This window comes from Haliotis cracherodii, unplaced genomic scaffold (assembly GCF_022045235.1).
Source record: "Haliotis cracherodii isolate W230 unplaced genomic scaffold, xgHalCrac1.p SCAF_4, whole genome shotgun sequence".
Lineage (NCBI taxonomy): Eukaryota > Metazoa > Mollusca > Gastropoda > Lepetellida > Haliotidae > Haliotis > Haliotis cracherodii.
The window spans coordinates 64,382,819-64,401,816 of record NW_027266297.1 but is presented as its reverse complement, the minus strand read 5'-3'; the positions used below and the strand labels follow the sequence as shown (position 1 = coordinate 64,401,816).

The 18,998-nt window shown below is 41.2% G+C and overlaps 1 protein-coding gene across 1 annotated transcript; it reads right to left on the bottom strand.

The window, feature by feature from the left end:
- Positions 1 to 654: 654 nt before the first annotated feature.
- On the bottom strand, positions 655 to 18,814 carry LOC139479147 (uncharacterized). The gene is made up of 5 exons (XM_071261927.1): positions 17,323 to 18,814; positions 12,100 to 12,334; positions 10,519 to 10,689; positions 2,077 to 2,131; positions 655 to 1,307 (listed from the first exon to the last, which is right to left on the bottom strand). Exons 1-5 carry the CDS (start codon positions 18,592 to 18,594, stop codon positions 851 to 853), a joined length of 2,190 nt encoding a protein of 729 aa, XP_071118028.1. The 5' UTR covers positions 18,595 to 18,814; the 3' UTR covers positions 655 to 850.
- Positions 18,815 to 18,998: the final 184 nt, after the last annotated feature.

Here is an 18,998-nt window from a genome sequence, read left to right as displayed (position 1 = left end):
GTTTTAGTCTCAGCAATACCCGTAAAACAGTTACAGAAAAGTCTTGCCTTGATGACCAAACAACTGCATTTACCTGCCAGTTCAAAAACATTTGTACTCAACAGAATCACACTGTCTGCACATGTGTTAACACAGAGCCCATCACAGAAGTAGCGTGGAAATGTCCCATTCAAGCCATTTGCCACTGCAACATATGCACAATATACTTTACCGATTCTCAGAAAGGGAGCAAGGGGTACCAGTGGCGATGCATTCAAACACACATATTTACACAAGTTCATCTTTTGATACTTGACTCAAAGGATTTTAATCAACACTGATTGGCGCCAGTCACCACGGTTACCGTAACTTGAAAAAATGTGTTTTCCTTCTGTTACAGTAAAAACAGCAAAACCCTTGAATACGGAACAAATACTTTCTCACTATCTTGATGGAAATATCTCTCCGAACATACACTGCTGAAAAGAAGGTAAACATACATTCCCCATGACTGATAACGATAGTAAGTTAGTGTTCTTTAACTTCTTTTGAGTAGTATAGTACATTTACATAGTGATATTACTCAATACCATGATACATTATCCAGAAACTTGTTAGTCCAGAAGCCTAGGAACAATATGGTCTGGGCAAACAAGGTTTCACAGTATAGACATATACACAGGTAAGCTACATCTACATCATAACATGCAATTACACTCGGAAATGCAAATGTACAAGCTGTTGAGATTTGAGGTAACGTGAACATTGCAGGATGCACATAGCTGAACATCTACGATTCCTGTACATCAGAGAGTCACCAACACCATCCCACTGAAATGACGGATGTACGACACCCACAGCATCCTCTCTGCTACATCATCCCTACCACCTTCCGGACCCTGTCCAGAACAAGACCAATGTTCTGTCGATAAAGTCGCTCGTTGCTCAAGTCGATGTAGCTCTGCCGTAGAAGCAGCCTCTTGACCTGCGCCGGCGCCGTCTCGATGGGGACGAAGCGGAGGAGGAGAGGTATGACTGGTTTGTTGTAGTTCTCGGCCAGACCTAAATCCTTCACACAGTTGTCACTTTGTAGATATTTTGGTGTGATGCAGCAGAGCACGACCGCCGATGACTTCATTGTCCGTTGGATCTGTCCCTGTAACGTGTCGTTGGCTGTATCCAAGTTGGTGCAGTTGATGCTGCTTCTTGTGCTGTGACTGCTGTGGCCGCGAGGCAGGTTCACGCTGATGTCGGCCCAACAAACGAGACCTGCTCGTTCCAGGTACATCTGTATTTCCTCCACCTTGCTCTGCATGTCCCATTGGTAGCTGGAACAGGGAAATATAACGGATATTATATGACAGCTGGAACAGGGAAATGTAACAGATATTACATGACAGCTGGAACAGGGTAATATAACAGATATTACATGCCAGCTGGAACAGGGAAATATAACGGATATTACATGACAGCTGGAACAGGGAAATGTAACAGATATTACATTCAAAGCTAGAACAGGGGAAATGTAACAGATATTACAGGGTGGAACGGGGAAATATGAAAGATATAACATTGGTAGCTGGAACAGGGAACCATAACAGATATCACATTGGTACCTGGAACAGGGAAACATAACAGATATCACATTGGTACCTGGAACAAGGAAACATAACAGATATCACATTGGTACCTGGAACAGGGAAATGTAACAGATATCCCATTGGTAGCTGGAACAGGGAAATGTAACAGATAACACATTGGTACCTGGAACAGGGAAATGTAACAGATATCCCATTGGTAGCTGGAACAGGGAAATATAACAGATATCCCATTGGTAGCTGGAACAGGGAAACATAACAGATATCACATTGGTACCTGGAACTGGGAAATATAACAGATATCACATTAGTAGCTGGAACAGGGAAATATAACAGATATCACATTGACAGCTGGAAGAAGGGTAAAATACCACATACAACATTAACAGCTGTAATTCTAAAAAAATAATCTGAATGTACAAGTGAAGATGTGTGGCCAACATCTGTATGTAAGAACGATTAAGTCGAGATAGATGGCAGATATTGGAAACAATATTACCTGATAAAGACCATGGGTTCTCCCTCTGTCCCCAGCAAGGAGCTCATGCTGTCGGCTGAAACATCCAAACACCAGATGAAACATGGAACCCTACAACTACTTGATGGAAACATGCACAAACACACCAGATGAAGATGGAACCCTACAACTACTTGATGGAAACATGCACAAACACACCAGATGAAACACGGAAACCTACATCCAATAGACGGAAACATGCACAAACACACCAGATGAAACACGGAAACCTACAACCACTAGACGGAAACATGCACAAACACACCAGATGAAGGTGGAACGCTACAACTACTTGATGGAAACATGCACAAACACACCAGATGAAACACGGAACCCTACAACTAATTGATGGAAACATGCACAAACACACCAGATGAAGATGGAACCCTACAACTACTTGATGGAAACATGCACAAACACACCAGATGAAGATGGAACCCTACAACTACTTGATGGAAACATGCACAAACACACCAGATGAAGGCGGAACCCTACAACCACTAGACGGAAACATGCACAAACACACCAGATGAAGGTGGAACCCTACAACCACTAGACGGAAACATGCACAAACACACCAGATGAAGGTGGAACCCTACAACTACTTGATGGAAACATGCACAAACACACAAGATGAAGATGGAACCCTACAACCACTAGACGGAAACATGCACAAACACACCAGATGAAGGTGGAACGCTACAACTACTTGATGGAAACATGCACAAACACACAAGATGAAGATGGAACCCTACAACTAATTGATGGAAACATGCACAAACACACCAGATGAAGGTGGAACCCTACAACCACTAGATGGAAACATGCACAAACACACCAGATGAAGGTGGAACGCTACAACTATTTGATGGAAACATGCACAAACACACGAGATGAAACATGGAACCCTACAACTAATTGATGGAAACATGCACAAACACACCAGATGAAGGTGGAACCCTACAACTACTTGATAGAAACATGCACAAACACACAAGATGAAACACGGAACCCTACAACTACTTGATGGAAACATGCACAAACACACCAGATGAAGGTGGAACCCTACAACTACTTGATGGAAACATGCACAAACACACCAGATGAAGGTGGAACGCTACAACTACTTGATGGAAACATGCACAAACACACCAGATGAAGGTGGAACCCTACAACCACTAGACGGAAACATGCACAAACACACCAGATGAAGGTGGAACCCTACAACCACTAGACGGAAACATGCACAAACACACCAGATGAAACACGGAAACCTACATCCAATAGACGGAAACATGAACAAACACACCAGATGAAACACGGAAACCTACAGCCACCAGACTGAAACATGCACAAACACACCAGATGAAACACGGAAACCTACATCCAATAGACGGAAACATGAACAAACACACCAGATGAAACACGGAAACCTACAGCCACCAGACTGAAACATGCACAAACACACCAGATGAAGGTGGAACCCTACAACTACTTGATCAGATAGAGACATGCACAAACACACAAGATGAAACACGGAACCCTACAACTACTTGATGGAAACATGCACAAACACACCAGATGAAGGTGGAACCCTACAACTACTTGATGGAAACATGCACAAACACACCAGATGAAGGTGGAACGCTACAACTACTTGATGGAAACATGCACAAACACACCAGATGAAGGTGGAACCCTACAACCACTAGACGGAAACATGCACAAACACACCAGATGAAGGTGGAACCCTACAACCACTAGACGGAAACATGCACAAACACACCAGATGAAACACGGAAACCTACATCCAATAGACGGAAACATGAACAAACACACCAGATGAAACACGGAAACCTACAGCCACCAGACTGAAACATGCACAAACACACCAGATGAAACACGGAAACCTACATCCAATAGACGGAAACATGAACAAACTCTTCTGTTGGGGAGGGTAATATAAATGCAATGTGCAGAAAGTCCCATGCCTCCAAAAACTGTAATAAGAATGTCTTGAGTTTGGCAAGGCTGGGAACTGGACATTTATAGTCAGTTAACGCCCTTGCCATCGGGAAGACGCTGGATTAAAGACAGAACTTGTTAATTTGTGAAAACAAATTCCCAATGCAGTACAACCTTGAAACAGAAAGACCTCTGCCTCTTGCCCTAGTTGGTCCAGTAAACAACACCATTCTAGTAACCTTGTCCTTCAAAGAAGGTATAATATTACTTCAATGCTCACACTATGGATGTGATCCAAATGTAATCCTATCACAGACATGTAGCCAGCAAACACTACTTGGATTCTCATGAACAGAATACAATTTGAAATATATGACCTTGAGAGCGCATTTAACCTTCAAGTTGCAAGTATTTCAAGGTCATTCGCAAGGCCTTTAATTTTTAGTGACAATCTATGAATGCCCTTCTCTGTGACCTACACTCACGACCTATTCCCTGTGGATGACATGTACCAAGTGCCACTGACCTACAGTGAATGCATCTGGAACTGGTTACACACCAACTAATGTCCAGGCTATGACCTTGAGGATGACCTTGACATGACTGATAAATGTGTCAAAAACATGTCACAGAACTATAAAGGCGATATATCCAGGCAGCACCTGGTTTCCAAACCCAAGTGCAGCGGCAATAGTCAAAATTAAGACAAAAGCTCAAACATTGTGAACAGTATTTCAATTTAAATGGGGCTGCCAAATTATTTTCTTAGGCATATTTTTATTCTCAAAAGTTTGTTGGCTGGAGTTAATTTGTCATTTAAAGCTATTTTAACATGGCCTTGGTTAAGATGTTTTTTTCAAGTCAATATATATTAATATATATTGTTTTGTTTGTTTGTTGTTTAACACCACACTCGGCAATATTCCAGCCATATGACGGAGGGCTGTAAATAATCCGGTCTGGACCAGACAATCCAGTGATTGACATCATGAGCATTGATCTTAACAATTGGGATATGATGACATGCATCAACCAAGTCAGCAAGTCTGACCACCCAATGCCATTGGTCACCTCTTACGACAGGCATGGGTTGCTGGAGAATTATGCTATCCCAGATCTTCACGGAGTCAATATATGATATATCAGTAATAAACACCATAATTCATACCATGAAGCTACATGCCCTACTTGTCACAATCACATAACTCAGGTAACAGTTAATTCTACAATATGCTTTCCAGTTATTGCAAATAATAATTTAAAGACAACAGCAATTCAACAAAAACAACTTAATAACACGATCACTCAAACAACCACCTTAAACACTGTTTCTTTGTTGTTGAACACCGCACTCAGCAATATTCCAGCTATATGATGGCAGTCTGTAAATCAAGTCTGGACCATGTGATTGACGTCATGAGCATCGATCCACGCAATTTGGATACAATGACATGCATCAAGCAAGTCAGCGATCCTGACCACACGATCCCATTAGTCGCCTCTTATGACAAGCTTGGGTTGCCGAAGACCAATTCTATCCCGGGTCTTCAGAGGGCTTAAACATGGTTAAAGCACTTATTTTCACATGGAGAATAGTTTATGTTATATTTTCCAACTTGTCACATCTAAAAGATTCACACGCAAAGAGATTAGTACCTATTAGATCAGGATACATGCATGTATAGGACACCCTTTTAGTAGACGCAAGTGTAGACACTGCCACCGTGGTAGAGTGTTCCTGTAGCTGTTTGTTTGTTTGTTTGTTTGTTTGTTTAATGCCACACTCAGCAATATTCCCCCTATACGATGGCAGCATGATGAGTCTGGACCAGACAATTCAGTGATTGATAAAATGAGCAGCGATGGAGTGTGATAATACGCTAACTAGTCAACAAACTTACCCTCCGATCCATTAACTCGCCTGTTATGACCAGCATAGCTAACTGGGGACCTCTTCTAACCCAGAATCACCATATCTATCTATCTCCCAATATCAAATTAATGCATGTTTTCTCTTTGCTGGTGACAACTTTGGTGAATAATTCTAAATGTCCTGCAGTCTTACATATGTGGTCCTGCAGTCATACATATGTGGTCCTGCAGTCTTACATAGGTGGTCCGGCAGTCTAACATAGGTCGTCCTGTAGTCTTAAATAGGTGGTCCTGCAGTCTTATATAGGTGGTCCCAGTCTTACATAGGTGGTCCTGCAGTCTTACATAGGTGGTCCTGCAGTCTAACATAGGTGGTCCTGCAGTCTTACATAGGTGGTCCTGCAGTCTAACATAGGTGGTCCTGCAGTCTAACATAGGTGGTCCTGCAGTCTTATATAGGTGGTCCTGCAGTCTTACATAGGTGGTCCTGCAGTCTAACATAGGTGGTCCTGCAGTCTAACATAGGTGGTCCTGTAGTCTTACATAGGTGGTCCTGTAGTCTTACATAGGTGGTCCTACAGTCTAACATAGGTGGTCCCATTCTTACATAGGTGGTCCTGCAGTCTTACATAGGTGGTCCTGCAGTCTAACATAGGTGGTCCCAGTCTTACATAGGTGGTCCCAGTCTTAAATAGGTGGTCCGGCAGTCCAACATAGGTGGTCCCAGTCTTACATAGGTGGTCCTGTAGTCTAACATAGGTGGTCCTGTAGTCTTAAATAGGTGGTCCCAGTCTTACATACGTGGTCCCAGTCTTACATAGGTGGTCCTGTAGTCTTACATACGTGGTCCTGCAGTCTTACATACCTGATCCTGCAGTCTTACATAGATGGTCCTGCAGTCTTACATAGGTGGTCCTGTAGTCTTACATACCTGATCCTGCAGTCTCACATAGATGGTCCTGTAGTCTTACATAGGTGGTCCTATAGTCTTACATAGGTGGTCCTGCAGTCTTACATAGGTGGTCCTGTAGTCTTACATAGGTGGTCCTGCAGTCTTACATAGGTGGTCCTGTAGTCTTACATAGGTGGTCCTGTAGTCTTACATAGGTGGTCCTGCAGTCATAGATAGGCGGTTGAGGCAGTGGGGTAGCCTAGTGGTTCAAGTGTTTCCTCGTCACGCTGAAGGCTTGGGTTTGATTCCGCACGCGGGTACAATGTGTGGAGCCCTAGTGTCTAGTGTTCTGATGAGCTGGACATCAATTCATATTGTCTGTTTGTTCTTGATGGAGGAAAATTTGTTAAGGATTGTTTGCAATAACTGCAAGAAAACTGAGGCAAGAGAGTAGAGACTGTGGGCTGCCGTTCAGCTTACACTGGAAAATACCAGCCACTACACTGTCATCATGCTAGGGTTGGAAGATCAGGACGCCAATGACTCGTAAAGATTTAATTTAAGATGAAACAGCCCATATCTAAAGGTGTCATACTGGGAGTTACAACCAGTTTAACTGGTGGACAAATGACAAACAGCACAAGATTCATGACACGTTCTGTGAACAGTGCTTATTGTTTAGATGCGCAAATAGCGCATAAGGACTATAGACGAACCCCATATTGAGTCAAACCACATACTGTGTTACTCTCACTGATCTGAGTAGCTTGTATATCTGGTCACAAAAAATATGCAGTTTTACTTACAATTCATAGATTTTTCAAAGTTTTGAACTGACTTACAGAAAAACAAGTTAGGAGCCTGTAACCATGGTAACTGGCAGCTGAGATATACAATGGAAAGTAGCGAAATATCGCACACACCGAAGCAACTACTACAGGATGTCTAGAGGGAGGAGGAATCAGTAGAGGGAGAAGGTGACGGGTCAGTCAGAATCTTCATCACCAAGTGCATAAAAGTGGAGAGAGGAGATGCTAGATGAGCACTCTATCTAGGCTAGATGATGCTAGGAAACCAGAGGAACTACTGAATACTTATATGAGTAAACTATAAAACATCACCTTCGTCCTAAAATTTGTGCAGCAAAAAGAGAAAAATATATCATTAGAAAATTGCAGTTACATATCTGTAGGAAGCTAGCCTTACCATAACATAAGCTTATATTTTCAAACTTTCAGTTAAGTATCTGTAGGAAGCTAGCTTTATCATAACATAAGCATATATTGTTGAAACTTTCAGTTATATATCTGTAGGAAGCTAGCCTTACCGTAACATAACCATATATTGTTCAACCATACAGTTACATATCTGTAGCAAGCTAACCTTATAATAATATAAGCATATATTCAAAATTTCAGTTATATATCTGTATGAAGATTATGTTCTTCTATTGTAGGCACTGTTATAAATGACCACACATTCAACTTGTTATCTGATGAAATCGTGTGAATAAATATCTCCAGGTGATATGGGTCAGTACAATGAGATAAACGTATTCACTATAATCCCATGCAAGCCAGCAATGTTTACATTCCATGCAGTGTCTTTAGAGTGCAACATGGTACCCTCCTACTAACCTCAATAAATAGACACTGCATGAAATATGGCTATAAGCCTATCTATATAACTTTACATGGATTCATGTAGGAAGATTAGCTTTCTACGTTCATACTTATTTAGCATGCCACCCATGTTCCCGAGAAAAGGGAGACAACTGACAGTAAAAGTCCAGTTTCCACCCTTGCCGAACTAGGCTGGGATTATGGAGTTACATTATGGCTGGTCTCGCGAGTCAATGCATAGTCGCATCACAATCGCGTAAGGAAATCAAATTCAGGTTTGTAAAGTGCCGTCGATTGCATGATTTACAAAGCATGTGCACCGTCAACTTAGTGTCAACATACATTTTTCAAATCTTTTCATTTTTGTAATCAAGGTGCTCACAGGATTTGATGCACTTTGTGAAGTAAGAGCGGTTTTATTACAATATAGATCTTGATTATCTATTAGGTCTTCTTCACTGGGCGCCGCCATTTTGTGTGAAGCAAATGCAAGTGATATCAGAGGTGGAATCTGATTGGTCAATAGGAGGGATATAGAAGGGAGATAACTTGTAATAACCACTGGTGGCGCTACGATCAAGCCCAGAAATTCCAGCCTAGTTCAGCAAGGGTGGAAACTGGACTTTTACAGTCAGTTAACTCCCTTGCCTCGGGAAGATGCATGCCTTCATTATGGCAAAGTTTATAGAATTGCACATATCTAGACCCATAACTGTAAATATAGCGAAGATCATAATCAGAAAACATGTCTACAAATATTAACAAAAAAATACCGATCATAAAAGCACGAGTCTGATTATTTTGACCACTGACCCTGTTTAAAAAAATAATGATAATAATAAGGTCATAAAAATTGGACCAAAAGACTTGGACTTTCAACCGAGAAATTTTGTCTGACAATCAGTAAAGCAGACTCAGTGAAAACTGAAGCATAAAGAAAGCGTTCCTGCTTGTGCATGAAAGCCGGTGATTTATAAATGCCAAGCTGTGACTCAGTGCAATAGTGTCTGTTCAGTGATACATATATACAATGGTACATATCTTATGTATAGACCCCTAGCCTGCAGGGAGATGGAATGTAGTACACAAATATTGGGCAGGTGGGTCTGGAAATGCCTACTCAAATCATCTTAATCAGTGATCTTACTGTGAATTGAAAAAATGCATGGTAACAGCAAAACAATACACGTGACAAGTAAAGTGTAAGCTTAATAAATATATATCTGCAAAAACATGGCTGTGCGGTGTCCAATAAAATGATGATAAACTTGTTTTGGCAAAATGGCAAAAGGTGTCTTTTAGATAAATAAACTTTTTGAAAATTAAAAAGAAATTAATAAATATGAACCACTGGAAAAACCTGGTGTCACCAATGGAATCAGAGTAGATATATCACTCGCACAACTGACAAATGAAAAGGGCAAGACTTAGCTGACCTATTACATCTGCCTCGTAATGTAGAAAAAATATTATCATGCCCTTTTCTTGAAGACAAGTTCAAAGAATACATATCCATATTTTTAATTATCTAAAAAATATTGTTTATAATTAGCAAATGTTTATGTTGAAAAAATAATTGAGCTCCTAAACATTAGAATAAAATATGCTGATATCAAACCAAAATAAACTGAAAAAATCAAATTGATCCCCAAAAGCATATGCCCTTCTTTCTAATGCTTTAAGAAACAGCCAGGGACATTGCCTTTTATATGGCCATTGATGAAATTACTCTTGTATTGGTATGCAAGAAGAACGTAGTGTGTCGGACTATCACATTTGATGGTAATTGGATCTAGGGATGGACAGTTTGAGAACAGACTCAGTATTTGGGGAGATGTGGATTGACATTAGTGTGCTTCTTTTTTGAAAACTAAATATCACATGGAAGACCAGGATGAGTGCACACTACATTTGACTGTGGACAAGAAGACAGCCAAGTGGCACATAATACAATTGGGACTCTAGAAGTTCTAACTTCTTGACTTGACAAGGAATGCATTTACAATGACACACATACAAACACAAGGTCGACAGTGACAACGGATGCAAGACAGGTGATGAGTTACTACCTACTTCGGCAGCCAGCAAGCACCTCCAGCGGCTTCAGTCCGTCGGCCATCTTGTTGAGGTACGTCTGTTCCAGGACCACGCCAGGAACGCGGCGGAGCGGCTTGATGTGGTGTTCCAGAACATCCAGACTCTCTGTGTACATCTTGGTCTCGAAGTCGATGGCTGGACACTCTCCTGAAACAGTGAAGTGGGAAAGTGTTTGTTTGTTTGTTTGTTTGTTGGTTGTTTAACGCCGCACTCTGCAATATTCCAGCTATATGACGGTGGTCTGTAAATAATTGGACCAGACAATCCAATGATTGACATCATAAGCATCGATTTATGCAACTGGGATACAATGACATGCATCAACCAAGTCAGCGAGCCTGACCACCGGATCTGTTAGTTGCCTCTTACAACAAGCATGGTCGCCTTTTACAGCAAGCATGGGTTACTGAAGACTTATTCTACCCCAGAACTTCACTGGTTAAGTGGGTAAGTGAGTGAATCACTTTTACATTCCTTTTAGCAAAATTCAAACTTATCAATCAAACTACCAATAACTTTGGAGCTATCACACACCATTAGAAAATAGTAGAATACAGTTTATGTTTGTATCAAGTAACATATGCCCCTTCGATCATTCTGTATCAATAGGCCCGGGTTAGAATAGGTCCCAAGGATTATTGCTGATAAATTTAATCACTGGTTTGTCTGGCCCAGATGCACTAATTTACAGGTTATCGTGATGTTGCTAGAATATTGCTGTATTACAACAAATAAATGTATGATACTGACCTCCCCACATTAAAATAATTTTATTTAGTCAGAACATATTGTAATGCATGATATATACTGTAAATCATTAAAGTACTAAAGACAATTGATAAGACTATGAGTAAGTGAGTGAGTGAGTGTGAGGTTTTGTTGAACAGTATTTCAACTCTATCAACACAGCATGTCAGCTTGACGTGGGAGGAAGGCCTGAAGCGAAGCAGGTCTTAAGACATTTGGTGAAACCCACAAGCATGGGTATGGTGCACACAAACCTAGAAAGTCGGGCTGGGATGAGTCCACATTTACTACCAAGGTACCCCTCCCCTTATTACCTGCCCCTACCCGGGTACCTGCTGTAGGTCTCAAGAGATGGGTACAAAATGTCTTATTGCGAATTGTTTGACCGTGGCCCTGGCAAAATGTAATAGATACACGTATAAAACGATTTGGTTATGCAAACACTGAAGTTGATTGAAGTTTTACCTTTATTCAAACATATAAAAGTCAGAAGGAATGCGTGCATAGTCAGAAAGAAATGCGAACATTAGTGACTTGTAGTGAAACCATAGAGTTCTAGATAATTTTTGACATTAAACAATATATCCCATGACTAACCACGGGTCCGGGTAGTCCTGAGGGTACCCGGGTCCTACTCAGTATCCACCTGATCGGAGTACCCGAGTTACCCGTCCCCACCCTACTAGAGCCATAATCATGGCAAACCAGGATTCAAAAACACAATCACAGGATTCTGGCACACCAAGGGGACACAACTCTACATAGTGAATTGCAGTTCTACAACAACATAATAGTCTTCATTCAGTTTACCAAGGACAGCCTTCAGCGACACTCTCAGATTGGTCCAAACATTTTTGAACATAGACGTCACCAGCTTCTTCCCCAACCAATCAGCAAACAGGACTTCATGGAAGACAAACGGTGATCCCGTAGATGCCGCAGTCAGAAGGACAATCACATGGGTTGCCGTGGCGATTTGGGGGCCATTGATTTGAAGGAACTCCTCTTTCGACCTGCCTAGTTTCATTCCATCGTGATGTATGACCTGGAAAACAAACACATTTTGTAACCATGGTAACTGACACATTTTACTCACAATTCATATTTTACCATACTCTCCTTAAAGACAAAATCCTCTACTCCCTCCTGTGACAATGCTATACTCCAGGTCCCACTTGCACCAAACCATCTTAGCGCTAAGACTATCATGAGCCTATGTTAAAGTATGGGAGTTAAGATCATCTTAGTGCTAAGATGGCTTTGTTCAAGTGGGCCCAGAGCATGACCTGCAAATAAGTATTGGAGTTTGAAATGGTCCCTGCACTCCATGTCACTGTACTCCGATATCAATTACTAATCTGGCCAACTCGAATACATGAAACATTCCATGATCCCTAGAACGAGACTTCCCTAAAAAGGGCAGAATGGTAATATCAAGTCATTGCTAAGTACTAAGTAAGTACTCATTCACTAGATTGTTTGTTGCATGAAGGTAACATCATACAATCTTATACTCCCCTAAAACAATCCTACACTTCCTTAAAGACAATCCTTTAACTCCCCTGATACAATCCAATAATTCCCCTACAGTCACATACTCTCTTAAAGACAAGCCTATACTTCCCTCAATACAATCCTACACTTCCTTAAAGACAATCCTATACTCCCCTGATACAATCCTATAATTCCCCTACAGCCACAAACTCTCTTAAAGACAAGCCTATACTTCCCTCAATACAATCCTACTCCCCCTTGAAGACAATCCTATAACTCCCCTGATATAATCCTATAACTCCCCTGATACAATCCTATAACTCCCCTGATACAATCCTATAATCCCTAAATACAATCCAGTAATTCCACAAATACAATCCAGTAATTCCACAAATACAATCCTATACTCCGTTAAAGGGCAAGTAAAGTGACAAAATTATTGAGACTTTGTTTGTGAATATCAATTTTTGACTGAGAGAAATTCATAATATTTGTAGAAAGTATATATATATCCATTTTAAAGTGATGAAATCACACACTACATAATCAGCATCCAGAACAAACCTATTTGGGGGCGTGGCCTAAAGTTACCAGCGCAGCGGTGACAACTATTTTCATTGGCTGTTACATTTGCCGTGTTTATCTATCTTGTGATTCTTAGCCATAATACATATATACAGTTTATGATATTTCTGTTAATGCTACAAAAATAGAAACATTGCATACATTGTTGAATGAATGAGTGACCACCTGATCCCATTAGTCACCTCTTTCGACAAGCATTGGTTGCTGAAGACCCATTCTAACCCAGATCTTCACAGGTCGTTGAATGTGTGAAACGACCCTTGATTGTGACATTATGATAACAATGTAAGATCGGTGATAACAGTCTCATTACTAATTCCCGTTCGGGTAATAAAACACCAGCCGACCTCGGCCCTATTCCACACAATAAATGTCTGTCAGGGATTAATCCCCTCAGTAAACACCTGAAGGCATCTTCAGTGTTGTTACCAAGGTGACATATGTTGTGGATACAGTAATCAAACAGATGAGCAGACAGAAAAAAAACTTTTGCGTGTCACAAAACCCGAGGCAGAAGCAGCCAGATTGGGCGTTGGTCCGATTGTCATGAGCGTCAAACACCAGGAACCCATTTTAACCTCCAGTAAGGAGATTCCCCGCAATGGAGGAATTTTTCGTTAGGGGGAATGATGTCATTTTTTTATCATCGTTTTTACGCTATTTATGTTTTTCAAATTGAAATTTTGATCAAGCATTTGTGATTAAGTATGCCTTAAAGTATTAAAATCTGTACAGTTGCTTTATTGAATTTTCTTGCCGTTTAAAGACACTCCTATAATTCCCCTAATACAGTCCCATACTTTCCATAAAATCAATCCTATACTTCCCCTAAAGATGACCCTCCTCAAAGACTCCCATGGTATAACCGGGATCACTACATACATAGGAATGGTTTACAAGTATTGTGTCTGGCAATAACTTCAATTATGCTTCTGTAAGTGTACACCATATTGTTCCATACAATGATAGCCAAGTGTATACATGGTATACACACTGAATATATCCCCCCGCCTAGGCTTACAGCCTAATGCTGGTCAAGCTGCTCGGCAAACAGCGGAAGCAACAACACACTTAAACCTGAATATCATTGGAATGGCAATATTTATACATGGTACATGGTATTTGGAGTATGTAATAGTGATATTTATGTTTGTTTGTTTAACGCCGCACACACTAATATTCCAGTTATATGACAGCGGTCTGTAAATAATCGAGTCTAAACCAGACAATCCAGTAATTGTCATCATCAGTATTGATCCATGCAATTGAGACATGATGACATGCATCTTCCATGACAGCAAAATCTAAACGCCTGATCCTGTTAGTCATTCTTACGACAAGCATAGTCGGTGTTTACAGCAAGCACGTATTGCTTAAGACCTATTCTAACCCGGATCTTTATTATATTTATATTTATGTAGGATATATAATGCAGTTACTTAATATTTGTGGACAAATCTTGTAGCAAAGTATTACAATGTAACTTGTCACAATAGTGCTTTTTTTTTTGTTACTGTATGTTCTACTCTGTAGCAACTAGCTAGGTAATATTGATGTATTATTTCACACATAACAAACCAGCCAAGCGTATATATTTGTATAAACTATTCTCAAATTCACAAATAATCATATCACATTCAGTTTTGTGTGTCTATTTAACTGATCTCAGCATGTTTATTATACAGTACTTATATCAAAGGGACGTCTCCATGGTCTAGTGGTAGAGCGTCCGCCAGCAGAGCGGAAGGTCCGGGGTTCAATCCCTTGCCACGTCATACCAAAAGACGTTAAAAGATGGTACTTGTTGTTACCCTGTCTGGCACTCGGCATTAAGGGGCTAAAACAAGGACTGGTCGACTCGGAACTGCGGCATGGTATCTCAGTGAGCTAGCACTATAAATCGGCATCAGTCCGGACTAGTACAAGCAGCCACACACACACACACGTGCATGCACGTCGCTATTGAGTGCAATAATCTTGGACGCAACGTTTAACCCAATTTCACCTCACTTATATCAAAATGCTTCTCTTGATGTGTCAGTTGGTACGAACAAGACAAGATGACACTGATAATCAACTAATGAATTCCTGTTTACTAAACAAATCACACTCACTTAATGTCAATCACTAATGTAATACATCATCGTCATGAAAGGCGACTATAGGGATCGGGTGGTCAGGACGCTGTCGTTTGATGCATGTCATCGTATCCCAATTGCGTAGATCGATGCTTATGATGTTAATCACTGGATTGTCTGATCCAGACTCGATTATTTACAGATTGGGTCATATAGCTGGAATATTGCGTTTAACAACAAAGAAACATATCATTGTGACTATAATCATGATAATCATGTAATGTAGAAAACACATCACAACAATACTATCTATTTCCTGAAAACAGTCACGAGAATCATCAGTGTTGACAGGTGACGCCTACACTGCTCAGTTAAACACAATCAGTTGTGGGATCTGTGGCCACTAGTACATACAGAGAACATCTCTATAACTGTCACGGTATACCCACACAACAATGCTCGTCAGACATTGAAGCTATATAATCTACCAAGCCATGTCTGTCTTCAGGGTACATCTCCATTAGGTCATTATTTACCGATCACTGATCACGCTGACACAATCTATCGAACAACACAACTATTACCATATGTTCTTGGGGCAAATTATACCACAAAAAAGTAATGTATATTTAGTACATGTACAGTGTGTGTTTCAGTCAATAGATTTCACTGAGGATTAGCTGGTGTCAGTTTATATCAAGAAATCAATCGTAAACATGATTGATTATTTTCCAATGATTTTACTTCAGTATGTAGAAATTATGGGTGATAATCACATTACACAAAACACCCAGACACCAGACATGGTTTCCAGGCATGTTGCCATGGTTCCTGGTTCCGTATTTTCCTAACAGATGTGCTTGTGCTGCCTAGTACAGTCCATCTCCCCGAGGCAAGAAAGTTAACTGGCTATAAAAGTCCAGTTTCCACCCTTGCCGAACTTGGCTAGAATTACTGGGCTCGATCGTAGCGCCACCAGTGGCTATTACCAGTTATGTCCTTTCTAAGCTCCTCCTATGGACAAATCACATCCTATCTCCCGTATCACTTGTCTTTGTTTCACACAAAATGGTAGCACCCAGTCAGAAGGATCTGATCGATAATCAAGATCTGTATTGTGATAAAACGGGTCTTACATCGCGACATGCATCAAATCAAGTGAGCAGCTAGATTAAACATATGAAAAGATTTGGAAAATATCTGCTGACAATGAGTTGGCGGTGCACATGCTTTGCAAATTTTGCAATTGACCGAAATCTGCACGACATTTTTGTGAACCGGATTTTGATTTTGGTGCGCGATTTTGATTGGACTGTGCATAGACAGTATAGTCAGTTAACTCCCTTGCCTCTGGAAGATGCATTCAAACAGGTGCACACTGGCTTCAACATATGTAAAAGCAACAGCGAGAGTGTGTTGTCATCATGGACAAGTTACATGAGAACATTATCAAGGCACCGATCAAGTCCTAAGTGTTTGTATAGGGGATAAACAACTAAACCCTCAACCAGTTTATGCAGTTCATTCATTGTAATCGGGTGACCAATTATTTTTTACGAAAAATGTGTACACATATTATCATCATTTTAAGGAATTTTGAAGCATAAAGTCAGCATATAAGTTTAAAAAACACTTTCACTTGGGTTGTTATGGGATTAATACCACCATCCTCGAAATAAAAACTCACGGCTAACGTCAATTGGTTTTATCCCTGGGTGCAAGTTTGGTCTCAAAAAGAAAGCTGGGACATTTCACATATTATATGACTTCAACAATTTCAGAGGGGACATAAAAAATATAATATAGATATATATCACAATACATCACCTCATAAGCATTCAAATCCAAACGTGCAACAGTTACCTCAATTACTCACCTGTAAGTTTTTTTTCCTTAGATCAGCCTTTATATTCTGCGCCAGCCTGACATCAGCTGGGTCATAAATCACATATACCACGTCAGGTTTTGCACGTTGAGCTCGTGCTCGCAAGTGCCAGTTGTCCGGCTGTTTGTGCTCCTTGTCCAGTGTCTGTAAGATCTGTTGCATGATCTTCTTCCTGACCACTCGACTGTCCACCCCAAGGTACTTGACCATGTCGTGGTCTGTCAGCGACATGAGCAGAAACCCGTCTACCATGTTCTCGGCAAGACTCTGGCGGTAGAACTCTTTGATGCCGAGTTTGAACAACCATTCCTGCAAGTCCCCCACGTTCCATTGACAGATCTTCTTCCGTTTGTATTCGCCGGTGAACTCGGCGTCGGGTGCACACAGCGGGGTCGGGGGAGAGGTGAGGGTGGCGAACTTTTCCAGCTCTTCCATCACAGAACCAATCACGATAGACGTCTTCTCCGCCAGACTCAACTTGGCGTGAACAGTCAGGTCTACGGCGTCTTTGAGGATGCCGCTGTAGTGCTTTGGTACCTCGCTGTTTTCTATGTTATTGAACAGAATTGGAAAGAGTCGGACGGAAGCGGGATCCATCCTATGCCTGTCGATAAGCGCCTTGCCTTCGTACACGGAGACAGGGCACGTGAAGTAACTGTCTGACAATACGAGGATTGCTGCTCGACATTTCTCCACAGCTTCCATTCTTAGAGAAAACCAGCATGGACTGCCCGTGTTCTTCTCGTCTTTGTCAAACCAAAGATCGTCTGCCAGATTGTTTTCTTTGAGTTGCTGGGTCGTTTCTACAACGAATCTCCGCTCCAAGAACCCAGCATCTGGGGAGTAGGACACGAATATCCCCTTCTTTGGTTTCTTGCTTTTTGAACTCATTGTAGAATTTGACGTTTTCAGAGGTTCCATTTTGTTGGAATCGGGTTTCTTGGCAAGTTCGGTGTCCTTGACTTGCGGAGGTTTCTTAGCTTTGTCATTTGACACTGAATCGAACTGGTTGATGCTCTCTGGCTTGTCCCCAGCAATTGACTTCTTAATTTCTACAGATATCTTCCCTAAATCATTATCGTTATGCTCCTCGCTCTTACCCGTCTCTTCCTCTCGCGGCGTTTCCTTCTCCGGCACGTCGACGTGTTTATTCGACTCGTCATTCTGAATGACAGGTGTAGATGGTGCGTCTTTCTTTCCTTCCTCCATAATTTTGTTTTTGTCTGTCACTCCGATGCCACGCCCGTCGGTTGTTTTGCCCATTCTCTCCCCACAAACACTTGACTTTTCACCTGTGGTGTCTATCACCTCAACATACCCCTCCGTTTCACTATCTCACGTTGTCAGGGTACGTAAACATATCCACATGCTCGCAATGGTAGACGTACACTCAAATAATCGTCAAAACATTTGTATTCACGACAAATTCATCAATTATCTACAGTTCGGTCACATTTACTTGGCCGACCGACGCGATTATGGCTTCCTGGCTTGGCTAGCAGCACATAGAAACCAAACACAGCCGGGCTACGGATTCGTCACGTGTGGCTGCGCTGTTCTGGCTGTTCCATTGTCCTCCTCCGGTAGCGAGATCGATAATGTGTCAAAGTGGCCCTCTTTATTGCTGAGGTTAAGTTACGTTGTATTTAGGAACAAAGCTGTCGGTG

Bases quoted from the DNA above. Each gene is read 5' to 3' on its own strand.
- LOC139479147 (XM_071261927.1), bottom strand. From the start codon at position 18,594: ATGGGCAAAACAACCGACGGGCGTGGCATCGGAGTGACAGACAAAAAC. The intron at 10,690-12,099 runs GTAAACTGAATG...TCACTGTTTCAG, and splicing joins GTCGCTGAAGGCTGTCCTTG to GAGAGTGTCCAGCCATCGAC. The intron at 1,308-2,076 runs GTAATATTGTTT...TCCCTGTTCCAG, and splicing joins GAACCCATGGTCTTTATCAG to CTACCAATGGGACATGCAGA.